The 20,680-nt window shown below is 39.9% G+C and overlaps 1 protein-coding gene across 20 annotated transcripts in view; it reads left to right on the forward strand.

Annotated features, from left to right (window-relative positions):
- Ehbp1 (EH domain binding protein 1) overlaps positions 1-20,423 on the forward strand; it is a 305,768-nt gene extending 285,345 nt beyond the window's left edge. For 13 of the 20 annotated variants that reach the window (XM_031338017.1, XM_031338018.1, XM_031338016.1 and 10 more), the window contains 4 exons: positions 11,543-11,642; positions 12,890-12,963; positions 19,081-19,195; positions 19,387-20,423. In XM_031338017.1, coding sequence (XP_031193877.1) covers positions 11,543-11,642; positions 12,890-12,963; positions 19,081-19,195; positions 19,387-19,477 — 380 coding nt within the window. In that variant the 3' untranslated portion in view covers positions 19,478-20,423. The remainder of the gene's footprint in view (positions 1-11,542; positions 11,643-12,889; positions 12,964-19,080; positions 19,196-19,386) is intronic. The other 7 variants (XM_031338030.1, XM_031338031.1, XM_031338023.1 and 4 more) reach the window with 2 other exon arrangements.
- Positions 20,424-20,680: the final 257 nt, after the last annotated feature.

Consider the following 20,680-nt stretch of genomic DNA (forward strand, 5'->3'; position numbering starts at 1 on the left):
AAAAGTCCTGGAGAGGTCAGGAATTCATGGCACATATCTAAACATAATAAAAGCAATATATAGCAAACCAACAACCAACATCAAATTAAATGGAGATGGAGAGAAACTAGAAGCATTCCCACTAAAATCTGGGACAAGACAAGGCTACCCATTCTCTCCTTAACTATTCAATGTATTACTTGAAGTTCTAGCCAGAGTAATTAGACAACAGATTAGAAGAAGTCAAAGTATTACTATTTGCAGATGATATGATAGTATATATAAGGGACCCCAAAAATTATACCAGAGATCTACCTAAAGACCCAGCTGTACTACTCTTTGGCATACACCCAAAAGACACCCCACCATACCACAAGGACAGGTGCTCCACCACGTTCATAGCAGCCTTATTTGTAATAGCCAGAAGCTGGAAAAAGACCCAGATATCCCTCAACCGAAGAATGGATACAGAACGTGTGGTTTATTTACACAATGGAATACCATTCAGCTATTAAAAATGAGGAGGACATCATGAATTTTGCAGGCAAATGGATGGAACTAGAAAATATCATTCTGAGTGAGATAATTCAGACACAAAAGGACATGCATGGTATGTACTCAGTGATAAGTAGATGTTAACCAAAAAGTATAGAATACCTAGGATATAATCTACAGACCATAAGAAGTGTAACAAGCAGAAATGCCCAAGTGAGGAGGCTTCAATCCCACCTAGAAGGGAGAAGGAAATAATCTAATCACAGGAGTCAAAGGGAGGGAGGGGCCTGGGTGGGAGAGGGGAGGGAAGGGGTAAAAGAGGAACAGGAACAGATAGATGTGCAGGGGGAAGGGTCAGGAGGGAAGCCCAGAGGGCCAAGAGAATGAATGGAAATAACCAGTCTTGGGGAGTGGGAGGTGGGGAGGACCCTCTAGAAAATTCCAGAGACTTGGGAAGTGAGACACTCTTAGGACTCATTGGTGGTGACCTTTGCCAAAATGTCCAACAATGGGGGAGTCCACCTCCCAGTTTCTACAGTGCCTCAAGTGGAGCGACTAGGGTTAATAACCCACAGTCAAAATTCCTGACCCAGAATTGTTCCTGTCTAAAAGAACTGCAGGGACAGAAATGGAGAAGAGACTAAAGGAAAGGCAGTCCATGACCGGTCCAACTTGGAATCCATTTCATGGGGCGACACCAAGGCCTGACACTCTATGATGTGTTTACACATGGGAGCCTGGCATGGCTGTCCTCTGAGAGCCCCTACCAGCAGGTGACTGAGACCGAAACAAATTCTTACACCCAACCTGACCTCTTCCTAAGTTGTCCATCTCCAGGATTGCCTCTCTTTGTGTTTTCTTTATTGTTTGTATTTCCATTTTTAGTCTTTGGACCATTTTGTTCAGTTCCTTCACCTGTTGATTGTGTTTTCCTGTATTTCTTTGAGGGAGTTATTTATATCCTCCTTAAAGGCCTCTATCATCTTCATGAGATGGAATTTTAGGTTATTATCTTACTTTCCATGTGTGTTAGGGTATCCAGGACTTGCTGTATTGAGAGAACTGGGTTCTGATGGTACCAGATCGTATTGGGTTCTGTCAGTGATGATCTTGCACTTGCCTCTGGCCATCTGGTTTTCTCTGGTGTTAACTGGCCTGGGTATCTCTGACTGGAGCTGGCCTCCTTGGAGGCTGGTAGAGTTCTGTGACCTGAATTAGAGCTGGTATCCTTGGAGGCAGGTAGAGCTCTGTGAGCTGAGTTAGAGCTGGTTTCCTTGGAAGCAGGCAGTGTCATCTCTGGTTAGTGTGGGCCTCCTATATCTCTGATTAGAGCAGATCTTCTGTGCCCCTGGTTGTTGAGTACCTCCTGTGCTCTTGGTTACTTTGGACCTCCTGGGAGGCTTGGAGCATTTAGGGGGGGATCAGGCCACTGGTCTGGCCCGAGTGGGGAAGTGGGACAAAAAAGGAAGGTGGAGTTTGGGAGGAGAGGGAGAAAGGTAAGTCCTGAGTCAGCTGGGCTATGCGGGGGGTGCCAGCTGGTGTAGGTATTTGGTCACTGGTGACCTCCTGGTAAGCACACAGCCTGGAGCATTTGGGCAGGTATAGGCCATGCTGCTGATCTACGAATTCATTTTTAATGTGTTTTTTTAGTTCTGTTTTTCTAGAAATTTGTAGAAAAATAAATATTAATCAGTAGCCTAGAGTTTCATATAAATATAAGTAAATACACGCACACACGTTTAGGTAACATACACACATATGTATTCACTCAGTTATTTTCCAAGCCATGTCAGTCTCATGTTGCCTCCTGTCCTGGAAACTAGAGAGACTGAGGCAGAAGGACACAAGCACTTGAGGTCAGAAATTCTAGATCAAACTGGGGAGCATAGCAAGACCCTATCAAAAATAAAATATGAAAAGAAATAGAAGAAAGAAGAATGTTACTTTTCTAAGTATCCACCATCAAAATGAGGTTATCTAAAGTTTCCCTTTTGTTTTTAAGAATTAGCCCTGGTTGGGGGTGATGTGTAAGCTCACAGTGCTGAGAGCTGCCAGCACCCTGCCCGGCCTATGAGTGCCCATTGCACTGCTTAGCTGTTGTGTATCGTCTGTCCACCTTTACCCCTCCCAAAGCTACGACACCAACCTCCATGGCTGTTCACTCTGCATTAAAAGTGCCACTTGATGGCCAAAGCTAAGAATTGTGGAAGGTGTTTCCTCCTACCAATATCTGGACCCTTCATGAGAGGTGGTATTGAATAGTCAGCTTATGGTCATATTCATTGAAGGATCTAATTTTGTAGGAAGGTTAAAGATGTAAAACAAGAGAGAGATTTAGATTGATAAATCTTTTTATTTAATGAATTTAATTTTTAAGCCTCTAAAATTAAGATTTTGTGTAATGTGGATTTATATAGACTTATTTGCATTATTTTTTAAAATAAAAATTGTATTTCAAGCATAATTTTTTGAAAGCTAAATCCCTCCACACATACACATACCCCATTACTGAGACTCAAACCCAAAACTATGTCTCCAGATGAGAAATTAATTATTAAACTACTCATAAACATTTTAATTTCTCATGAGAATAAAATTAAAGAAAGACAAAACTTAGCATTGTAATTCCATTTATTTTGAATCAAGCGCTTATTTTACTTTACTTTTATTCCATTTTTGCAATAGAATCTTACTGTGTTGCTTAGAATGTCTTGAAATTCATGTCCTCAACCAACTTTCACTTACTAAGGAAAAGATGTGCACCCTTACACTTGGCTCATTCAAGTGTGTACTTTAAATCAGAGCAAAGGGTTAAGAATCAGTAAAATTGTATTAAATATCACAGTTCAAAAGTAGAATTCTGCTCTTGAAAAAACTGTCAAATATCCATAAAGCCAACAAAGCTTGGTTTCAGCTAATAAATTTTATTAAAGTATTTCTTCTCGTAGTAGGCACTGTTTTGTTTGTTGTTGTTTGTTTTGTTTTGTTTTGTTTTGTATGGCACTAGGTAGGGTTCAAATCCAGGGCTTTAAACATGCTGAGTATGGCTGAGCTATATACTGGCTTTCCCAAATGCTTCTGAATTCTCCTGAAAGTTATTAGTGTAAACTAGGTGTTTTGCTAAACTTGCTGGTGACGATTGTAAAGTAGTAGGCGATGAAGAACCAAGCAACTGTAGGGTGGTGGCTCTGCTCCCTTGTGAGGAGTCTGCAGCTGTGAGCAAACGGCATTAGGCCACACGCCTAGAATGTTAAAGATTGCCTCATGAGATTTAGGCCAGAATCCAAGGTGGACTCTTGGAACATCATGACATTCGTCAGATTAAGAAAGATAAAGTTTTATCCTGAGGGCTGGAAGAGATTTAAGGATACCTGTTGTTGGGAAGTCTAGAGATTCTGCAAGTATGACTTCTCCATAGATTTCTGTGTGAAGAAACTACTGGTAGCAAGAGGACCTTTAAACCTGTTAAATAGAACATGCACAACCTTGGAAAGGAACTGCAGGTGTGCAGTGTGAACCTGTCATGCCAGGCTGTGAGTTAAGATCAGCCTTTTCTACGTATCAGACCCTGTCTAAAATGGGAAAAGGGATTGTGGACTTAGCTCTCTTTGAAGAGTGCTTACTAGCATACATGGAGCCCTGGGTTCTGGTCCTAGCACCATACACACCATACACACCAAGTAACTCCCTCCTATGATCCTAGCACTTAAAAGGTAGAGACAAGAGAGTCAGAAGTGAGTTTGAGGCCAGCCTGAATTATGTAAGACCTGTCGAACAACAGAAGAGGAGGAGGAGGGTTCACTGCCAGGCTGTGTTTTTAGAGACGGTCTTCTGCCGTTGATGCACACTTGTCTTCATCTTCTGGTCTTCTTGCCTCAGCCTTCTGACTGAGACTACAGGTGCGCACTGTGGCGGTCTCACCAAAGTCCTGTTTCTGACCTGCACCTCAGCCTCAGAGGTAGTTTCGGGGTGTGCTGTTGTTTATGAGAGTCACTCCAAAAGTCTTGATTCTAAATGAACAGCCTGTCCTTGTTAGCTGATTATCTGTGAGCCTGTACTCATGAGGTGAGTGACTTAGACCATGGTTCATAAAGCTCCCTGGGTCTGAGGCCTGGTTCCACCACAAGCTAGTTGCAAGTTTAACTGTTATGCAACCCTATTAAATAATTGATTATCATAATCATTTCTATTATTATTATTATTTCTACCTATGGCAGTGTCTTTTTGACATGGTTATTCTCAAGTCTTTGATACTCACTTGTGTGTTCTACTGAAGAGAATAGCTACAGTGAGAAGGCCACACTATTAATATATCCAACATTCACCTCTAGCCTTAACACGCATACGTGTGCACCACCACATGAACATCCATGTGTGTACAAAGACAAACACAAAGTTAAAAACATAACTAAATAAAACATAGTCAAACTCATCCAAGAAGAAAGTAGATGGTTTTTACCAGAGACTGAGTGTTTGTTGGTATCCTACTTTGGTTTCTATTGCTATGATAAAACACTTGGTGAGCAAAGGGCTTATTTCAATTTACAGTTTACAGTCCAAGGTTGAGGGAGTCCAGAGGAGGAACCCAAGGCAGGAACCTGGAGGCAGGAATCAAAGCAGAGAATGTTTCCTCCTGGATTGCTGCCAGGCTCATTGTTCAGCTAGCTTTCTTATGCAGTCTAGGAAGCATGTGTCCTAATGTTAACTAGTTATCAGCTTAACTCAGGCTTGGCCAGAGCAGCTACCAAATGGCAAGTTCCTGGGTAGATATTGCACTGAGGGGTTGAACTCTCTCTTTTGTAGTTTTTGCTTGTTTTTGGTTTGGGTTTTTTGTTTGTTTGTTTGTTTGTTTGTTTTTTGTTTTTTTAAACTGGGAACCAAAGACTTCCTAGTGCCATATATTTACAGACTTAAAAACTTGTAGTCCTAGACTGAGTTGCAGCTCAGTGATAGAGTGCTCCCTGGCATGTGAGAGGCCCTGCATGTTTCCCAGCACTTGGCAGGCAGGGGCAAGAGGGGTGCCCATGTCTGAGGCCAGCATGCTTCACATAGTGAGTTCCATACTAGCCAGAGCTTCATACAGAGAAAACAAAACCAGAAAGTACCCAAGGCGTGTGCCTTAAAAGTGGTCAAAATGGGGTCAGTGAGATTTCTTAGTAGAAGGAGTCTCTTGCCAGGCTCTTGACTAAATTCTGTCTCCAGGACCCAACGATGGAAAGAGAGAACCGACTCCAACAAGTTGTCCTTTGACACCTACATGGGCACTGTGGTTTGCACATGACCACACAAATAAAATACAATTTAAAAATATTTTAATGCTGAAAATCTACTTTCCCAGTCGCTATTTCTCAAGAAGCTTTTTTCTTTTAGATTGTATTTCTCTTGTTGGAGACTTTTTCCTTCATACTACATCAATTTGTACTTCAAATTATGATTTCACATTTTTACCTTCTTTTATGTGCATTCTATTAAATACCTGTAATTTTCAGTCTTAAAATATCTCTTCCAGGATCTGCTTTATTCTTGCATTTTCCAAAACTCACTAGATATAAGTGGCCGGTCATTCCTGGTGGCTATGGCTACGTCTGTCTTCAGAAGGTAACAATGACACTTTCTTCAGTTGCACAGATGTCTTGTTCTACTGTTACCTGCATTTTTTTTTCACCTTTTCTGCTTATGATCAATGGCATACTAACTATATACTCACTAAAGAAACCCTAGCTCAGCTCTCCCTATCACACTGTGGGACACAAGTCTCTGAGCCCTTTTGGAAGTGTCCCCAGTTCCTAACTCTATATCATGCCTACTGCTAAGGCTGTCTTGGTACCATTAGCACGACTTGGCTTGCATTAACTCCTGTGTGCTATATTGAGGGCTTTCCACAGGTCTCCATGTTCCATCATACGAAGTCCATGGTGACAAAGCTCTGAGTTCGATCCTCAGCACTACAAAAGTGAGAGAGATTTAAAAGGTTCAGTCATTAGAGATAGTCAAGGGGCTCTATTAAAAAAGCAATACTCTAAAAACTGAATTGAATAAAGGCATGCGCAGATCAGAGGATACATGTATATTGTGTGCATCCCAGGGATTGAACTAAGGTGTCTGGGCTCATCCCCAAGTGCCTTTCGCACCTGAGCCATCTCTCTGACCCAGTTTAGTCTTATCCACAAAATTTTCAAAATTAATGCAAGAAAATACTAATAAGATACACTGTTTTACAAGATGTCTGTAAAGCTTACGAATGGATAGATTTCTGAGCAATACTTTAAGGTATGGTTTGGTTCTATTGCTATTCTATTCTATCTTTTTTTAAAAAATGAGAGAGAGAACAGAGTTGGGTAGTAAGGAGTTGGGGAGTGGGTTCTAAGAGGAGTTGAGAGAGAAAAAGAAAAACATCATTAAAATCTGTATGAAAAACCATCATTAAAATAGGAAAAATATTTTAGATTAAAATGAATTGAACTAGAAAAATGGCAAGCAAGTAAAGGCACCAAGCCTGGCAGCCAGAGTTCACCCAGAACCCACATGGAGGAAGGAGAGAGCGGACTCCTGAGTGCACCTCCATACTCACAGCACACACACGCACGCACACACACGCACGCACACACATGCACGACACACATGCACAGCGCACACGCACGACACACATGCACAGCGCACACATGCACGACACACATGTACAACACACGCACATGCATGACACACATGCACAGTGCACATTCGCACGACACACATGTACAACACACACATGCATAGCACACACTCACAGGACACACATGTACAACACACACACTGACACATGCACAGTGCACACACGCATGACACACATGCACAGCACACACACAAATAACAATTTTCAAATGTTGAATCCTTTTGAAAAGATACTTCCAGAAAGTTTGACATTCCTAAATACACAAAAATTTATATCATTATATGTGTGTATGTATGTGTGTGTGTGTGTAATTTTGTTCAACTCTTCATGCCCTTCACATCTAGAGTCACTTTTGAGTCATTTCCATGATGGGACTGTAAGAGAGTTTTAACACAAAGAGACTGTCCAGCACAAACCAGAAAATAGGGGCAAGCTTAGCAGGGTGCTATCCATCTGTAGAGGCAGCTCACCACTCAAGTGGCCTTACTCTGAAGAGCCTAATTGATTTCCAAGTAGACAGTGATCTGTTCTGTAAATGGTTTCTAGAAGAGTAGCTCACTGTGTTTCTTCCTGTTTGTGAAATGTGTTCAGTGTCCCTTAAAATTGGTTAACTTTGCCAAATGCCTACCTGTCTGTGGTTAGGGCAACTACACAACCTAAAATGATTTTAAGGTCTCTCAGTAGAGAGACCCTGGATGTGGGTCAGTGAAAGAGGCTCACATACCATGAATGAGGTCCAGGGTCTGAATCCTACCAATGCAGTGTAAAATAGAAGAATTCCAGACTTGGAATCTCACTCTTCTTTATTGTAAAACCTTGAAAACCCTGCTTCTGAGAAGAATAAATGAAAACCACAAATAAATTGTTGGATGAATGAGTTCCTGAAAGAAGTCATATCTTAATGTTCAGTCTTTTGTGAATTGAAATATAAAAGTGGTTGCTATCCTTGACTATTAGACATTCACACTGTTCCTTCTGCTGGCTTGCACAAGCAGCTCTCTGTGGAGTGACTCCTGCTACCTCCAGAAGCAGGAGAATGGCATGAAGTCTCATTTACACAATTATTTTTCCAGCTCTTGTCCCTGGTTATTTAGTGTTTTTGCACCTCATACTCCAGCTACAGTAACTGATTAAAAAAAAAAAACCGATGTTAAGACATTTGATAGCCAAAAAGATGCCTTATTCCTACAGGGAAAATAAAGCAGCCTCCTTACGGAGACAAACTGTTTATGTGTTTGTGCTAGAGATTATAATGATTTTAAGGTGAAAACCTCGTGTTCTTTGTGATGTCCTTATTGGTGAGCATTCCATTTCAGCAAATGTACATGGAGCCTTTAGCTCAGATCTTCCAGTCATACCTTACCCTACAGTAGCCTTCAGTAGTGCATTTGTCAGGTTATGAAACTAAAAGGGATTTCGGATTTACAGAAGTAGCAGTATTGGCTCTGCAGTGATGAAAATGCAGTTGTAATTATAAATTTAAAATAATTTTGAAAGAAGAGGTAGTTATAAAGTAAGGTTAAACAAGATTAAATGATTTATGGGCATTTTATAATGGCAGTCTTCATTTTAAGCTACAGTGTAAAGTGCTTTATTCTGAGATTAGGTATTGTGGCAGAAGCTAAAACTGCCTTTTCTATCTCAGTGCCAGAATACAACCTCTTTTTCTTTCTGCACTAACAAGACTGCTTCGCCACCGCAGCCCACTCTAAGTAATTAAATCAATCCTTTGTACTTACCGTATTCTCCTCTAGTGACGGTACTAGATCTGATTATATGCTTCATGCATATTCAAAGTACCGCGCTGACAGCTCTTTAATGAGCTCTTACTTAATCAGTATGAACAATGTTCATCTTGTTCTTTTTTTCCTCGTGCATTAGAGCTAGGAACAGTTGGGAAAAATGAAACATCCAGCATTCATTTGAAAAATATATTGTACTTTGAAAAGTGTCTAAGCGGAGGAAGTTGCATTCTGCCCTTTAAAAGTCTGATGGACAAATTGGATTACTAGTATTGGATTAAATAACAAATGGTTAGAGGAGAAATGAGAAAAGCTCACTGTGATCAGAGGCTTTAATATTTTTTGTTGCTTATAAAGCTAAAGGGGTCTTTAACCAGTTATTAAAGTCAGGATTAATTTGTAATGGTTCAACTTACTGGCTTTTAAAAGCTTTTAAATTTAAAAATTTTTAAATCCCTATAAACAATAGTGTACTGATATGTTAGAAGAAACTTTAGTTTTTTATTATTCGGCTGAGTATAGATTTCTATCAATGTATACTACCTCAGACAAGGATTAATGATACAGAATGTTTTTTTCAATAAATAGATGTAAGCTGTATAGTAATGTATAAATGTATCATTAAGTGTTGTTAGGTTTAATTCCTTTTGAAACATGGGGTTTTTATTATTATTATTTATTTCCTAAGAGTTACAAGGGTATCTTTGATTCTTACCTAGAAATACAGGCATGAGTTAATGAGAAAACCACACAGTTCCACATCAATATTGTTAAACGTAGGAAGCAGGGTTCCATTGAAGAAAATGATGTTAATGTAAAAGTAGGCTGGCCACTTCTAGAGTTGCCTGAAAGTTTCAATTATAGGTTAAGTTAAACTCAAAGTTTGAATATATCTGTATCTTTAGAAGCCACTTGAGTTATGAACACAAGAATTGGATCTTTAATCAGAAAATGAGATATCTTAAATCGACGCCTATTAATATTGCACACATGTGTCAGTTCACTGATCAAAACGCTTCCACCGGGGTTCTTTGGCCTTTTTCCAAACTGCAAGCTTTTTCTCAGCTTTTTCTTTTTACTCTTTCTTCTTTTGTTGCTTCCCAGGGATTTGTGCCTATCGCAGCCTGTGTCACATGACCAGTGTCAAGACATCACATGGTCCAAACTGAATACAAAACCAGCTACCCTAAAGGAAAGATTGAAAGTACTGTAAAACAATAAAGACTTCTGTTGAGTCTCTGAAAGAATCTATCTTAGGTTAGATGAACACATTGAGTTCTAACATGAAATAACCAGTACCTGGCCACTGTTCTTCCTGAAGTTCATGCACAGCCTCCTGCACACAGACCTGCTTTGAATATCCTAAAGCATTCTTGAAATTTGTATCAGTTTAGAAATAGCTTAATTATGGCATTCCCATAATTTATAAAGTAAATATTTAGGCAACATGACAAAATTCACAATTGTTATTATATAATATCATCTCACTGAAGTGAAAAGAAGTCTGTCTGTAGACAGAGGGTATGCATGTGTTTGGTAGGCATGGCAGTCTGTGCCTGAGAAGAGCATGTGTCTGTGTCAGGGCCTACTTCTGGAGGAGTTCTAAACTGAAAAGGCTGGAGGCGCTAAAATTAGGCTCTTTAAATACAGTGACACCTCTGAATTGTTTGAAATTAAAAAAAAAAAAAACTCAATGTCTTCAATTTGTAAATGGAACCATCACACTTAAGAAAATGTACAGAATAGTCTTTCCAGGGATATTCAATTAGCCCTCCGAATATTGTGCAGAAATTGGACTATTAATATTAAACAGTGGGTTAGCAAAGCAATAAAACAACCATAAGTGAAACTTGGAAGGGGAAAGAAAAAAAGAGAAAGGATTGCAAATCTGACCTGGTATAATTTGAAAGGTATTTTTCTTTACTACAAGTGTGACCTGCACGTCACTGTACATGACCAGTGTCAAAGGTATATTGTACTCTAACCGCAGGCCGGGGGGGCGGGGGGGGCAGGGGCAGAGCTGACTGTAAAGTGCCTCTGGGCTGGAGTTCCTTCACAAGCCAAATGTTCACAAGAGTGCCTCTTTCATGGAGTTTTTAAAATACTCTAATCATTGTGATGATGTTTTCCACAGAGAGCTGTGTGTCTTTCTGTGGTCTTGTTGTTTACAGTACACTTAATGACGTGTAAGTAGTTTATCTTTTAGAGTCAATGAGTCCTCGTGGTACACACACGTAAGGTATTTTACATTCCAGGAGGAAAACAAGAAGTTATTCAAAGTAAAAACTTTCACAGAGTCTGTGGCCTTCTCTGGTCTCCCTGCTATTCTGAACCATGCCCACAATAATTTTTATTAAGTCATGACCATATATGCCTGTCAGCACCCTGCATTCCTCACTGAAACATAACAGCAAGTCAGCGTCTTGGAGGGTCTAGAAGGCGAGCTCCACAGGTAGGTTCAGGGGACTAGAACTCAGGCCGTGTACCTTTCAGCTCTGGAAGACTGGCTTCTGAGTTTTTAAATGCTGCTCTGTTTCAGGCCTGGTCCCGAGTCTTGCAAGCAGTGCACTGTGCACATTTGAAGCACTTCAAATATTTTCCAAGTGAAAAAGTTGTGCTGAACTGGTTTTTGGCTTGCAAGGTGTCACATAACACTGTTCTTTGTGATCTGCAGGAAGGAACACGGAAGAAGAGGAGGCTATGATGCAGGAATGGTTCATGCTAGTTAATAAGAAAAATGCCTTAATAAGGCGGATGAACCAGCTCTCCCTCCTGTGAGTACCCAGCCTCATGCTGGCCAGTCTGGGGCCTTCTGTCAGGGCCTTCTTTGGGGTTTAATATTTGCTAAGCTTAATTTTTTTCCTTTCCTTAGAAAGCTAGTATAAAATAGTATTCATTTGAACAGTAAAAATATGCAGACACTGGTGAAAAGTGGTTTTTAAAGTCAAGAATTAGGGAATATCTTTTCAAAAGTATTTTTAAATTTTTATTTACTAATGTGTGTGTGCGCGTGCGTGCGTGCGTGCGTGTGCGTATGTTTGCATGTGAGCACACACTGCAGTGGGAGTGTGCACACCAGGAGACAGACTCTGTGGAGTTACTTCTCTCCCTCCCTTTCTGTGTGAGTTCTGGGAGACAAATTGAGGTCGTCAGGCTCAAGGCAAGGACCTGCAGCACCATCTCACCAGTGCCCAGTTGTGTTTGAGAAATAAATCCCTTGTCCAGAAGAGGATTAGCTTTCACTTGGGGTTAGAGGAACCCTCCAGAAAAGTAAAACCGAAGTGTTTTTTTTTTTTTTTTGAAGTCTAAGTTAAAAATAAGTCTTTTAAGGACAAAGTACGTTTATTATATGTAGGTGGTGTTAATATAAATTTTGGGATAAGAAATTAATCACCTAGCAGTGGCCTTACTGTGAGTGTAGAGAGTAAAGTGTTATGGAGACAAGGCCACTTCCAAGCGTCTGAGCCATTTAGTTCACTGGAGGGATTAATGTTCATCCCTATCTACTCATCAGCTAGTGTTCCTGTAGTATACCAATATTGTGGGCCAGCTTACCATGTCTTTATTTGAATGTAAAACCCTAATTATATAATTTCTTCCTTGCCTAAGCCTGATGAAAACCAAGACTGTCTGTGTTTTGAGTTTTCACTGAGTACATTCATTTGTGTTTCTTCTTTTCACATGAGGTTTTTAGTAAAAGAATATTTATTGTGAACTATGAAAAGCATTTTACAACAGAGCCTTATACCTGGCAGCATTTAAAACAAGCAGCATTTAAGAGTAGGCCTACTTAACCTTTAAAGTGTACCTCTGTGCCATTCAGAATTGAAGAAAGGAAATAGCACTACTAAGTGTTCGACTGATGGAGATTTGGGGTCTGTATATCATTTGTTTAGAGTGGCTTAAAGTTAAATAGCAAGTCAGTTATGACTCCTAAAATCAATGGCAACTCAGAAGGTTTTTTTAAGGGTTTAATGATTTAGTAATTAGCATATTGATGAACTTTTTACCACTTGCCTAGGGAAAAAGAACATGACTTAGAACGAAGGTATGAGCTGCTGAACCGGGAGCTGAGGGCCATGCTAGCCATTGAAGGTAAGAACTGGGGTGAGGGCCAGCCATGCTAGCCATTGAAGGTAAGAAGTGGGGTGAGGGCTGTGAGGTGTCAGCTGTCAATGGGATTTAAAAAGTGATATACACATTTGGTTTAACTAGGTCAGTTCTATTTGGTACCTACAGGAATTGCATATATGCCTTGAAGACAGAAAACAGTATCCAAAAACAAACTCATAGAGTTAATTTAGATAGCTAATCACTGTGTTTACTATTAATAGAACTTAACTTTTGAGTCAGTAAGAATAAATTTCCATAAAGCATAAAATGTATAAGCTAATTGGTTTTAGCTATGTTTTTATATGCATTTTAAAATTGTTTCCATTGGGGAGTTTCAATGAAGATTTATTGTTTTGATTATTTATCATTAGGATACTGTTGTTCTGTTCTATCTTTCTTTGCTTTGTTTTTTAGGCAGGGTCTCCCTCTTCATTCCACTTTGGCATAGAACTCAGTATTGTAGCCCAGAGTGGCTGCCATCTCGTGGAAGCTTCCCAGGGGCTAGGGCTCCAAGCATGAGCCGCCACACCCAGCCCTGCTGTGCTTCTTAAGGCCACACACCTGTTACATAAATATTTGGGCAATGATTGATATAAGAGAGAATTAAATACATGCACACTTTTTGTAAGCCCTTGAGATGAATGGTATAGAAATCCTGTGCATAGTTCAGGGTGTATGTGAGCATCAGCTAGCTCAAGTTTAGCATTTACTATATATTTTTAAGTTCTAAAGTGTTTTATAATGCTTTTCTTATATCTCTTGTTAAAAATGCCTTATAGTTCAAAGATTTTTGCTTAAAAGCTAATCCTTTGGGCTCTGTAAAATAGATCTTTTGTCTAATCAATGCAAATTGATTTTCCTGTTCTATATTGACCTCTTAACCCATTGACTGTCCGTGGTAATTTCGTTTTCACCTGATAAGGTACCTGATCCATAAGTCAATTCTAATTAGTTCAGAAACTAGAAATTTAAGTTTGTAAGAGAAAGCCAAGTGAAGACTTACATTCTTAAAATATTTCACAATATATTGCCTTAAAATACGGCCTATTTTTCAGTGACCTTGTATGTTGTAGAAGCTTTACTTTAATTACTTTTATATCTATAATCTCATTTGATAATATCACTGATAACATTTGTATATCTTCAGTTTAAAACTCAATTTACTTTGCTTTTAAAAACTTCACTTAGCTAATTTCCTTCAAATGGCTAAATGTGTCAAATACCATTGATAACTATTAAATTTTTCAAAATTATTTTAGAATTTGTATGAAATTTGCTACTGCAATAAAATGTACAAGTACACCAAATGGTATTTTTCCTTTAGATATAATTTTTCTAGTTATAGTGTGGGTTTTTAAAAAGAGATCAGAAAGCCAAGTAGTTGAGAAGTAGATGCAGCAGCTTCTATGTAAGTAGGATGTATGTAGAATGTATCTGTATATAATATATAGCTCATTATACAGCATATCCATTATACAGTACACTCAATGTAAAGTAGTCTTAATTTGTTTTTATACCCATCTTCTTCTATATAGAAAGATAAATTGTCCCTAAAATACAGCCTTATACAGTATAATTGGCTTTTAGGGCAGAGATGATATACTGTTTTTATTCCCCAAACCAGTATTATTACTAAATATGCATTTTATAACACTCTTACACATGGAAAATATCCCAGTTTCATTGGCCATCTGTATGTGTAGGCTTAGAATCTACCATTTGTTCTGCCTGAGGTTCTTACACATAGAGAGGAGCAGTGAAAGCCATATTTTAAAAAAAACTTTAAATGTAACTATTAGTCTTTTGCCTCGCCTCCACACCCTTTCCTCTCTCTTTCCTTTCCTCTCCAACACACAAGCATTTCAAACTGCATTGTTCTGTATGAGACTGTGCCTCAAATCTGTGTCAGTTTCTCATTAAGAGAAAAGAGGGAGTCTTGAGGAAGAGAACAGCCTGTTGATTGCAGACAGAGGCCTTAGAGAGATGCCTGTCTCAGTAGGCTGAGCAGGACATCATCGGCAGGGCTGCCCTCAGCATGGACATGTGAGCTGCAGCAGCCTTTCAGACCCCAGAGCAAAACAGGGGAAGAGACAGTAATAGCCCCATGTTGTTTTCCTGTATTTAAAGTGCATTGTCTTCTCCCAGCGTCGTCATCTTAGCTGTAGTTATAAACTAAAACCTTCCCAAGGCACTTCTGCATGCGTCAAGGCATGTGCCAGCAGAAATAGCAATAGCCATAGAACACCGAAACGTTTACGGTGTGAGAGCAAACAGTTATGGTATAATAATAATATTCAATATTGTTCATCCTTTCTCCTGAGCACCCATTATCAGTCTCCCTGTCCCCTGAGGTGCCCTCCTGGTTGCCGCTCTCCTGAGTTCAGGCTGGCAGACACCTTGCTGATACTTTCTTAGAGTTCCTTGTAGTTGTCGTCCCAGATTATTTAGTGCGCTCCCCCAGGACAGACAGAGTCGTTTCTGCACACATTGGGGTGGGCGTTTTAGACAGGGGCATGTTCATTTTCTGCACAAGAAATGGATCTCCTCTAGGATTTGTACATCTTGATTTATTCTTGGCTTGGAGTTTGAAGTGGGTGCTCTTCTAAAGGGATTTATGCATAGGTTCACTATTTTTGTAGTTATGGTTTATATGATAAGCTTTTTATATTTAAAATCAATATGTAATCCTGTGGAGGAGCTTATCCCCTAAAACCCCATTTGTAAATCTATTTTAGCTTTGTTACACAGCACAGCCACAGTCTTCCGTGGATTGATTAGGCTCCACAGTAGAATCCTATCAATGGCCTGTTCTGATGATGAGGCAGACTCTTTCAGGATTGCTAGTTGACTGGAACTAAAGATAAGGCTTGACTGCAATCCCCCAATGTGCTCTTTACAAAACTAGTGTTAATTTTCATCAAAGCTCCAGGCTTATTTATAGTGGCAAGGCTGAAGGGTTTTACCAGAACTTTAGGTCTTTCTGTTCAAGTGTTTATACGTATTTCTCTTGCCCTCCCCCCCAGTAATTATCAACTTCAGCAAATAAACAGAATCAGGGCATGAACAATTAGTCCTATATATGAAAAAGAGGTTTTTTTCAATTAACAAACAGCTCAGTTGAGATGGGCATAAACAGAATCTCTTTATTTCAACACTTTGGCTCAGATGCTACGTCAAAACTTAATCCTATTTGTTGTGAGAAGATAAGGCTTCTGTACCCAAAGTACACTGGAATCTTTACATTAACCAGAACCCACACTGTACTTTGTCCAAGCTAAAGTCAGTTCAGCTAACCAGTTAGTGTGGCTGGTGCTGTAGCTGGGCAGTCCTCTCATTCAGTTATAACGAGGTAATTCATAAAATACATGTGACATAGCCAGGTGAAGCTATTTAAAAGGATCTTCAAAACTTAACCTTGAACATACCTGTTAATCTTGACCAATTTAGAATGAAATATTTTTAAATGATCAAAATAGTTTACTAGTTTCTCAACTGGCATTCAGCTATATATAATTTTAGTATATAAGTATATATGTGCATGTATAATATAATTCCTTCTTACTACAAGAAACAAAACAGGAAACAAAAGTATAGATTTGCTAAGATAAAATCTATTTATTGCACATAGGTATTTACGGTAATGACACTTAACAGCAAAAATCCACCAATTTTATGTTACGGTATTTTAAATTCTGATGTCAGTTAACATTGGCTTTAAAAAATGTCTTTAAAAAATAAATATTTTTCATTTTTAAATGTTTTTTTCAATTATAGGAAATGTTATTGAGATAGGAAAAATGAGATATAAAAATACTCAATTTTTCAGGGATTACAGAACTTTCACTTATGCATGTTGTTAAATTTTAATTTTCCAATGTTAATGAAATCCTGGCATTTTAAATAATTAAATAACAATAAAGCCTTTTTAAGTAGTCAAGTTCAGAAGAGTGATTCAGTAAGAATTATGTATTTGTTATTTTTCTTTTTGGTTTAAATTTTTAATGTACATTTTGTGCATGGTGGAAAAAATGTGCTTCCTGGTTGTAAACTTACCAAAATATCTTAAAGCAAAGAATTGTAAATCTTACACCTGTAATCAGAATTTTTTATTCATTAAAACTACTAATTTAATAATTGCAAACTTCAGGATTTTTTCTAAATTCAAGAACTACAGTGACCTAAAGTTAAAGTAAAACTGTCTATCTTAAGAATCCTCCCAGTCACAAAGCCTGTTACTTCACTTGCTCTGGGGAGTAAGACCTACTTAAGAACAAGAAGAGATTAGAAATATTTCCAACATTCCTGCATCCTTAGTCACTTGGGTCCAGAGAGTAAAGCTGTGATAGGTTTTGGCTTCTCTGTACTTAGCTTATTGTTAAAATTCAGACATAGTTTTCCATAAGTTTCCTTCTTCCTCTCCATGCTATAAAATATTTTGTCCTTTAAATGAGAGCATAATCATAATCAGTCACTAAATATCTTTGTATGTGCGGTGTTTTGTATAGAATGTGGATCATTAGCATGGTGTGTTTAATATGTGTATTTTTGTGTTTGAGCTTGTAAAAGGAGCAGTGATAAACTGCGTTAACGCCTAGCTGCTTTTCTCCAGCTTCGCTAACCTTTACTGCATGATGATGCATCTAATTCTTAATTCGTAAACATAAGATAGGCATTCCGTGTGGCACCGTTCGCTTTCATAGAGCTGCTGAGCAGTTTACGGTCTTGAATAAATTTTGCTTTGGAGTGGGGGAGGGATTTGAACTAGCACATTCTTGTGTGGTTTGTGAAGATTCACATGGTAACCAGCATAAGCATTGTTAGGTTTATCTGAATAAGCACCAGCCATGTGAGTTTTAACATGATTGCCCAGAGCAATGGCGAGAGAAGACAGAACCCCGAAGGGTTGCTCTTGTCTGGTTTTTGGAAAGTGTGTTTGCTGGTGAAGGGGAATTGTAAGAGTCAGTGGCCAGCGTACCTCTCCCCCACCCCCACACCCCCAACACACACCCTTAAAGCTGGTGTCCTGTTTCCCTCCAGGCCCTCATTCGTTCTGCTATCTCCCCATCATCTACTTCTTCTTTTCATTGTTTACCTTCCTAATGAGGGAGGCGGGGTAGACTGGGGCTTGATTGACAGCTACAAGCCCTTACAGTCTGGCCAGAGAGCAGTTGGCTTTGGTTTCAAAAGTGTTTTAAATGTTAGATTGTGGTCCTGTTTTTATCAAGTGAAACTGCTGCTCATCTTAAGGAAAATATCAAAGCTGAAAAGGTTAGGTTATGTATATCACTGGGAACTAAAACTGGCATAAAAATGGCCACCCACCCGTAGAAAAAGCACTGCCCAGCGCATTTTCCGACCTTTTAACATTGGAGTTTGAAAAAGAAATATATGGAGTTTTTTTTCCCCCCTTTGCAAGAGTGCTTCGATTTGAAACCACCCAGCAAATGTCTCCAAAAGAAAGCTGGCTGTGATGCCGTCGAGAGCTGCAGTGTAATACTGCAGAGCACATTTATTTTTTTACTTCAAAGAAAAATGCTAATTAGCCGATTCACTACTTTTAAAGTTATTGTGAAGCATATGGCGCCCAGTGTGAGATACATCCAACTGCTAAAATAGAGCGGGGAGGAAATTAGCGAAGAATGGGCTGTTTGGGGTGAGAGTGGGGGCGGGGAGGAGAGTAGGTTCTCAGGCAGATTCCCCAGCCTTTTCAGAAGGATTTTACCAGCCTTCTTTGCCTCCCCGCCTCCTCGTTTACCCACTCCCCCAGCCCCAAGCCCTGGGCCAACCTCTTCAGGACTCAGCTCCCCTCCCCCACTCTGCCTGCATTCAGGTGCCTGCCTTCCGCCTGGCCACTGACTCACACCTGGTTTCCAGCAGGCTCCTAACCTGCAGCTCCAATCTTCAATAAGTGTTTACAAAGTAAGGTTTGGGGCATGATACCCTCACCTCCTCAGCCAGACTCCCCCAGCAAACAGTACCTACCGGTCCGTTAACGCGGTTTGCTGCGATTTTAGGAAACTGGATTAGGCGGGAAGGGGAGGGCAGGTTGCGATTGCTCTGAGCCCCGCCGAGTGTTTACTGGCCTCCCGCCCCATGCAGACTGGCAGAAGACCGAGGCCCAGAAGCGACGGGAACAGCTCCTGCTGGATGAACTAGTGGCCCTGGTGGACAAGCGAGACGCCCTTGTCAGGGACCTGGACGCCCAGGAGAAGCAGTGAGTGCGGCTATGGGGTGTGGTCTAGGGAAAGACACCCGGCCAAGGGGACAAGAAGTTTGTAGAAAGTTCATTTCGGGAATCTGAGAGAGGCCGTGCCTTTGTGCCCGCCTTGCCGCTAGGGATCCAGATAGGGATCTCCCCTTCGTGAGGAAAAATAATTCCGTCTTTCCTGTTTGTCTAACATCCAGGGCCGAAGAAGAAGATGAACATTTGGAGCGAACTCTGGAGCAAAACAAAGGCAAGATGGCCAAGAAAGAGGAGAAGTGCGCTCTGCAGTAGCCTTGGACCAGACAGACCTCTCCCAGCACTTCAGTCTTAGGTCCCCAGGCCAGAAACAGACTGGATGATTTAAAACTTTTTAACATTTTGTTTGACTAGATGGTACTTCTGGAACCACCCCCACCTCCACCCCATTTCCTCTTCTCCAGATAATACACAGAGCTCCAGATAGCTTTAAAGACTCTGTGTGAGTTAATCATGAAATCATTCTTGAAATCCTGTGAAGGAGATTTGCACAGACACCTTGTGAATGATTGGTAATGAAGATGCTCAAGAAACTGTCCAAAAAAAGGGGGGGAGGCTCCCTGGTTATCTTCCCTTCTGTTTTGGGTGGGATGAGAATTTGAAACATGTTTGTTGTAGTATTGTTGGTAATAGCGCAATGACAGTGGGTGGGGCGGGCAAAGGGGAGTAAGAAAATGTCATGAATGTTTTTTTCCAATCCTGCCGTATGTATGTAACACTGTTACTTAAATCTCATAGTTAGATCATATTCTGTGTATTGACGAAGCTGTGTTCCATTTGCCAGTGGGATTTTCTGCAGTTGTTTGCATTTCACATAAAATAATAAAGTTCCTCTCAGAGGATGGCCTGAGACAAACCTCCGGGTCTGATAGGTGAACTGGGAGAACGGCTATGATTGAAGTGCAGCAGTTTACAAAAACAGTTCATCAGCTGATGATGCGCCATCTTTTACTCTGAATGAATAATTATTTATTACATCTTGCTTGGTTCCTACTTTTTGTTGGGGCTCAACATTGGCTCAAGAATGCTGTTAATATTTATTCTGTATTGATAAAAGTCTGTCTTGATACTACAAGTAAATATCCCATTACATCTTCTCTAGCATAGCACTGTGTGTTTTGTGGAAATGGTTATGTTTATTTATTACAATACTGAGTCATATATAAATTTTCAATAAAAGCAGAGACTTTCTTACCTTCAACCCTGCTGCTATTTGTTTCCTTGCAATGAAAACTTGAGTGGAAGTTTGGAAGTTTGTGTATCCGTAAGACTTTCCATGTGGAATCCAGCACAGGACACTGCACTGAGTTTGGAGCTGACACCAGTCCAGAGGAGCTCTGCTCACACAGAATGCAAATTGCAAAGTCATTAGTCACATTCTTTGGGAGTGTAAACTGTCCTTTGGAAAGAGTCATCTCTCTGAAAGAGTCCAGGAAATGTATAGTTCCACACCACTGG

The sequence above is a fragment of the Mastomys coucha genome, unplaced genomic scaffold (assembly GCF_008632895.1).
Source record: "Mastomys coucha isolate ucsf_1 unplaced genomic scaffold, UCSF_Mcou_1 pScaffold22, whole genome shotgun sequence".
In the NCBI taxonomy this organism is placed as follows: Eukaryota; Metazoa; Chordata; class Mammalia; order Rodentia; family Muridae; genus Mastomys; species Mastomys coucha.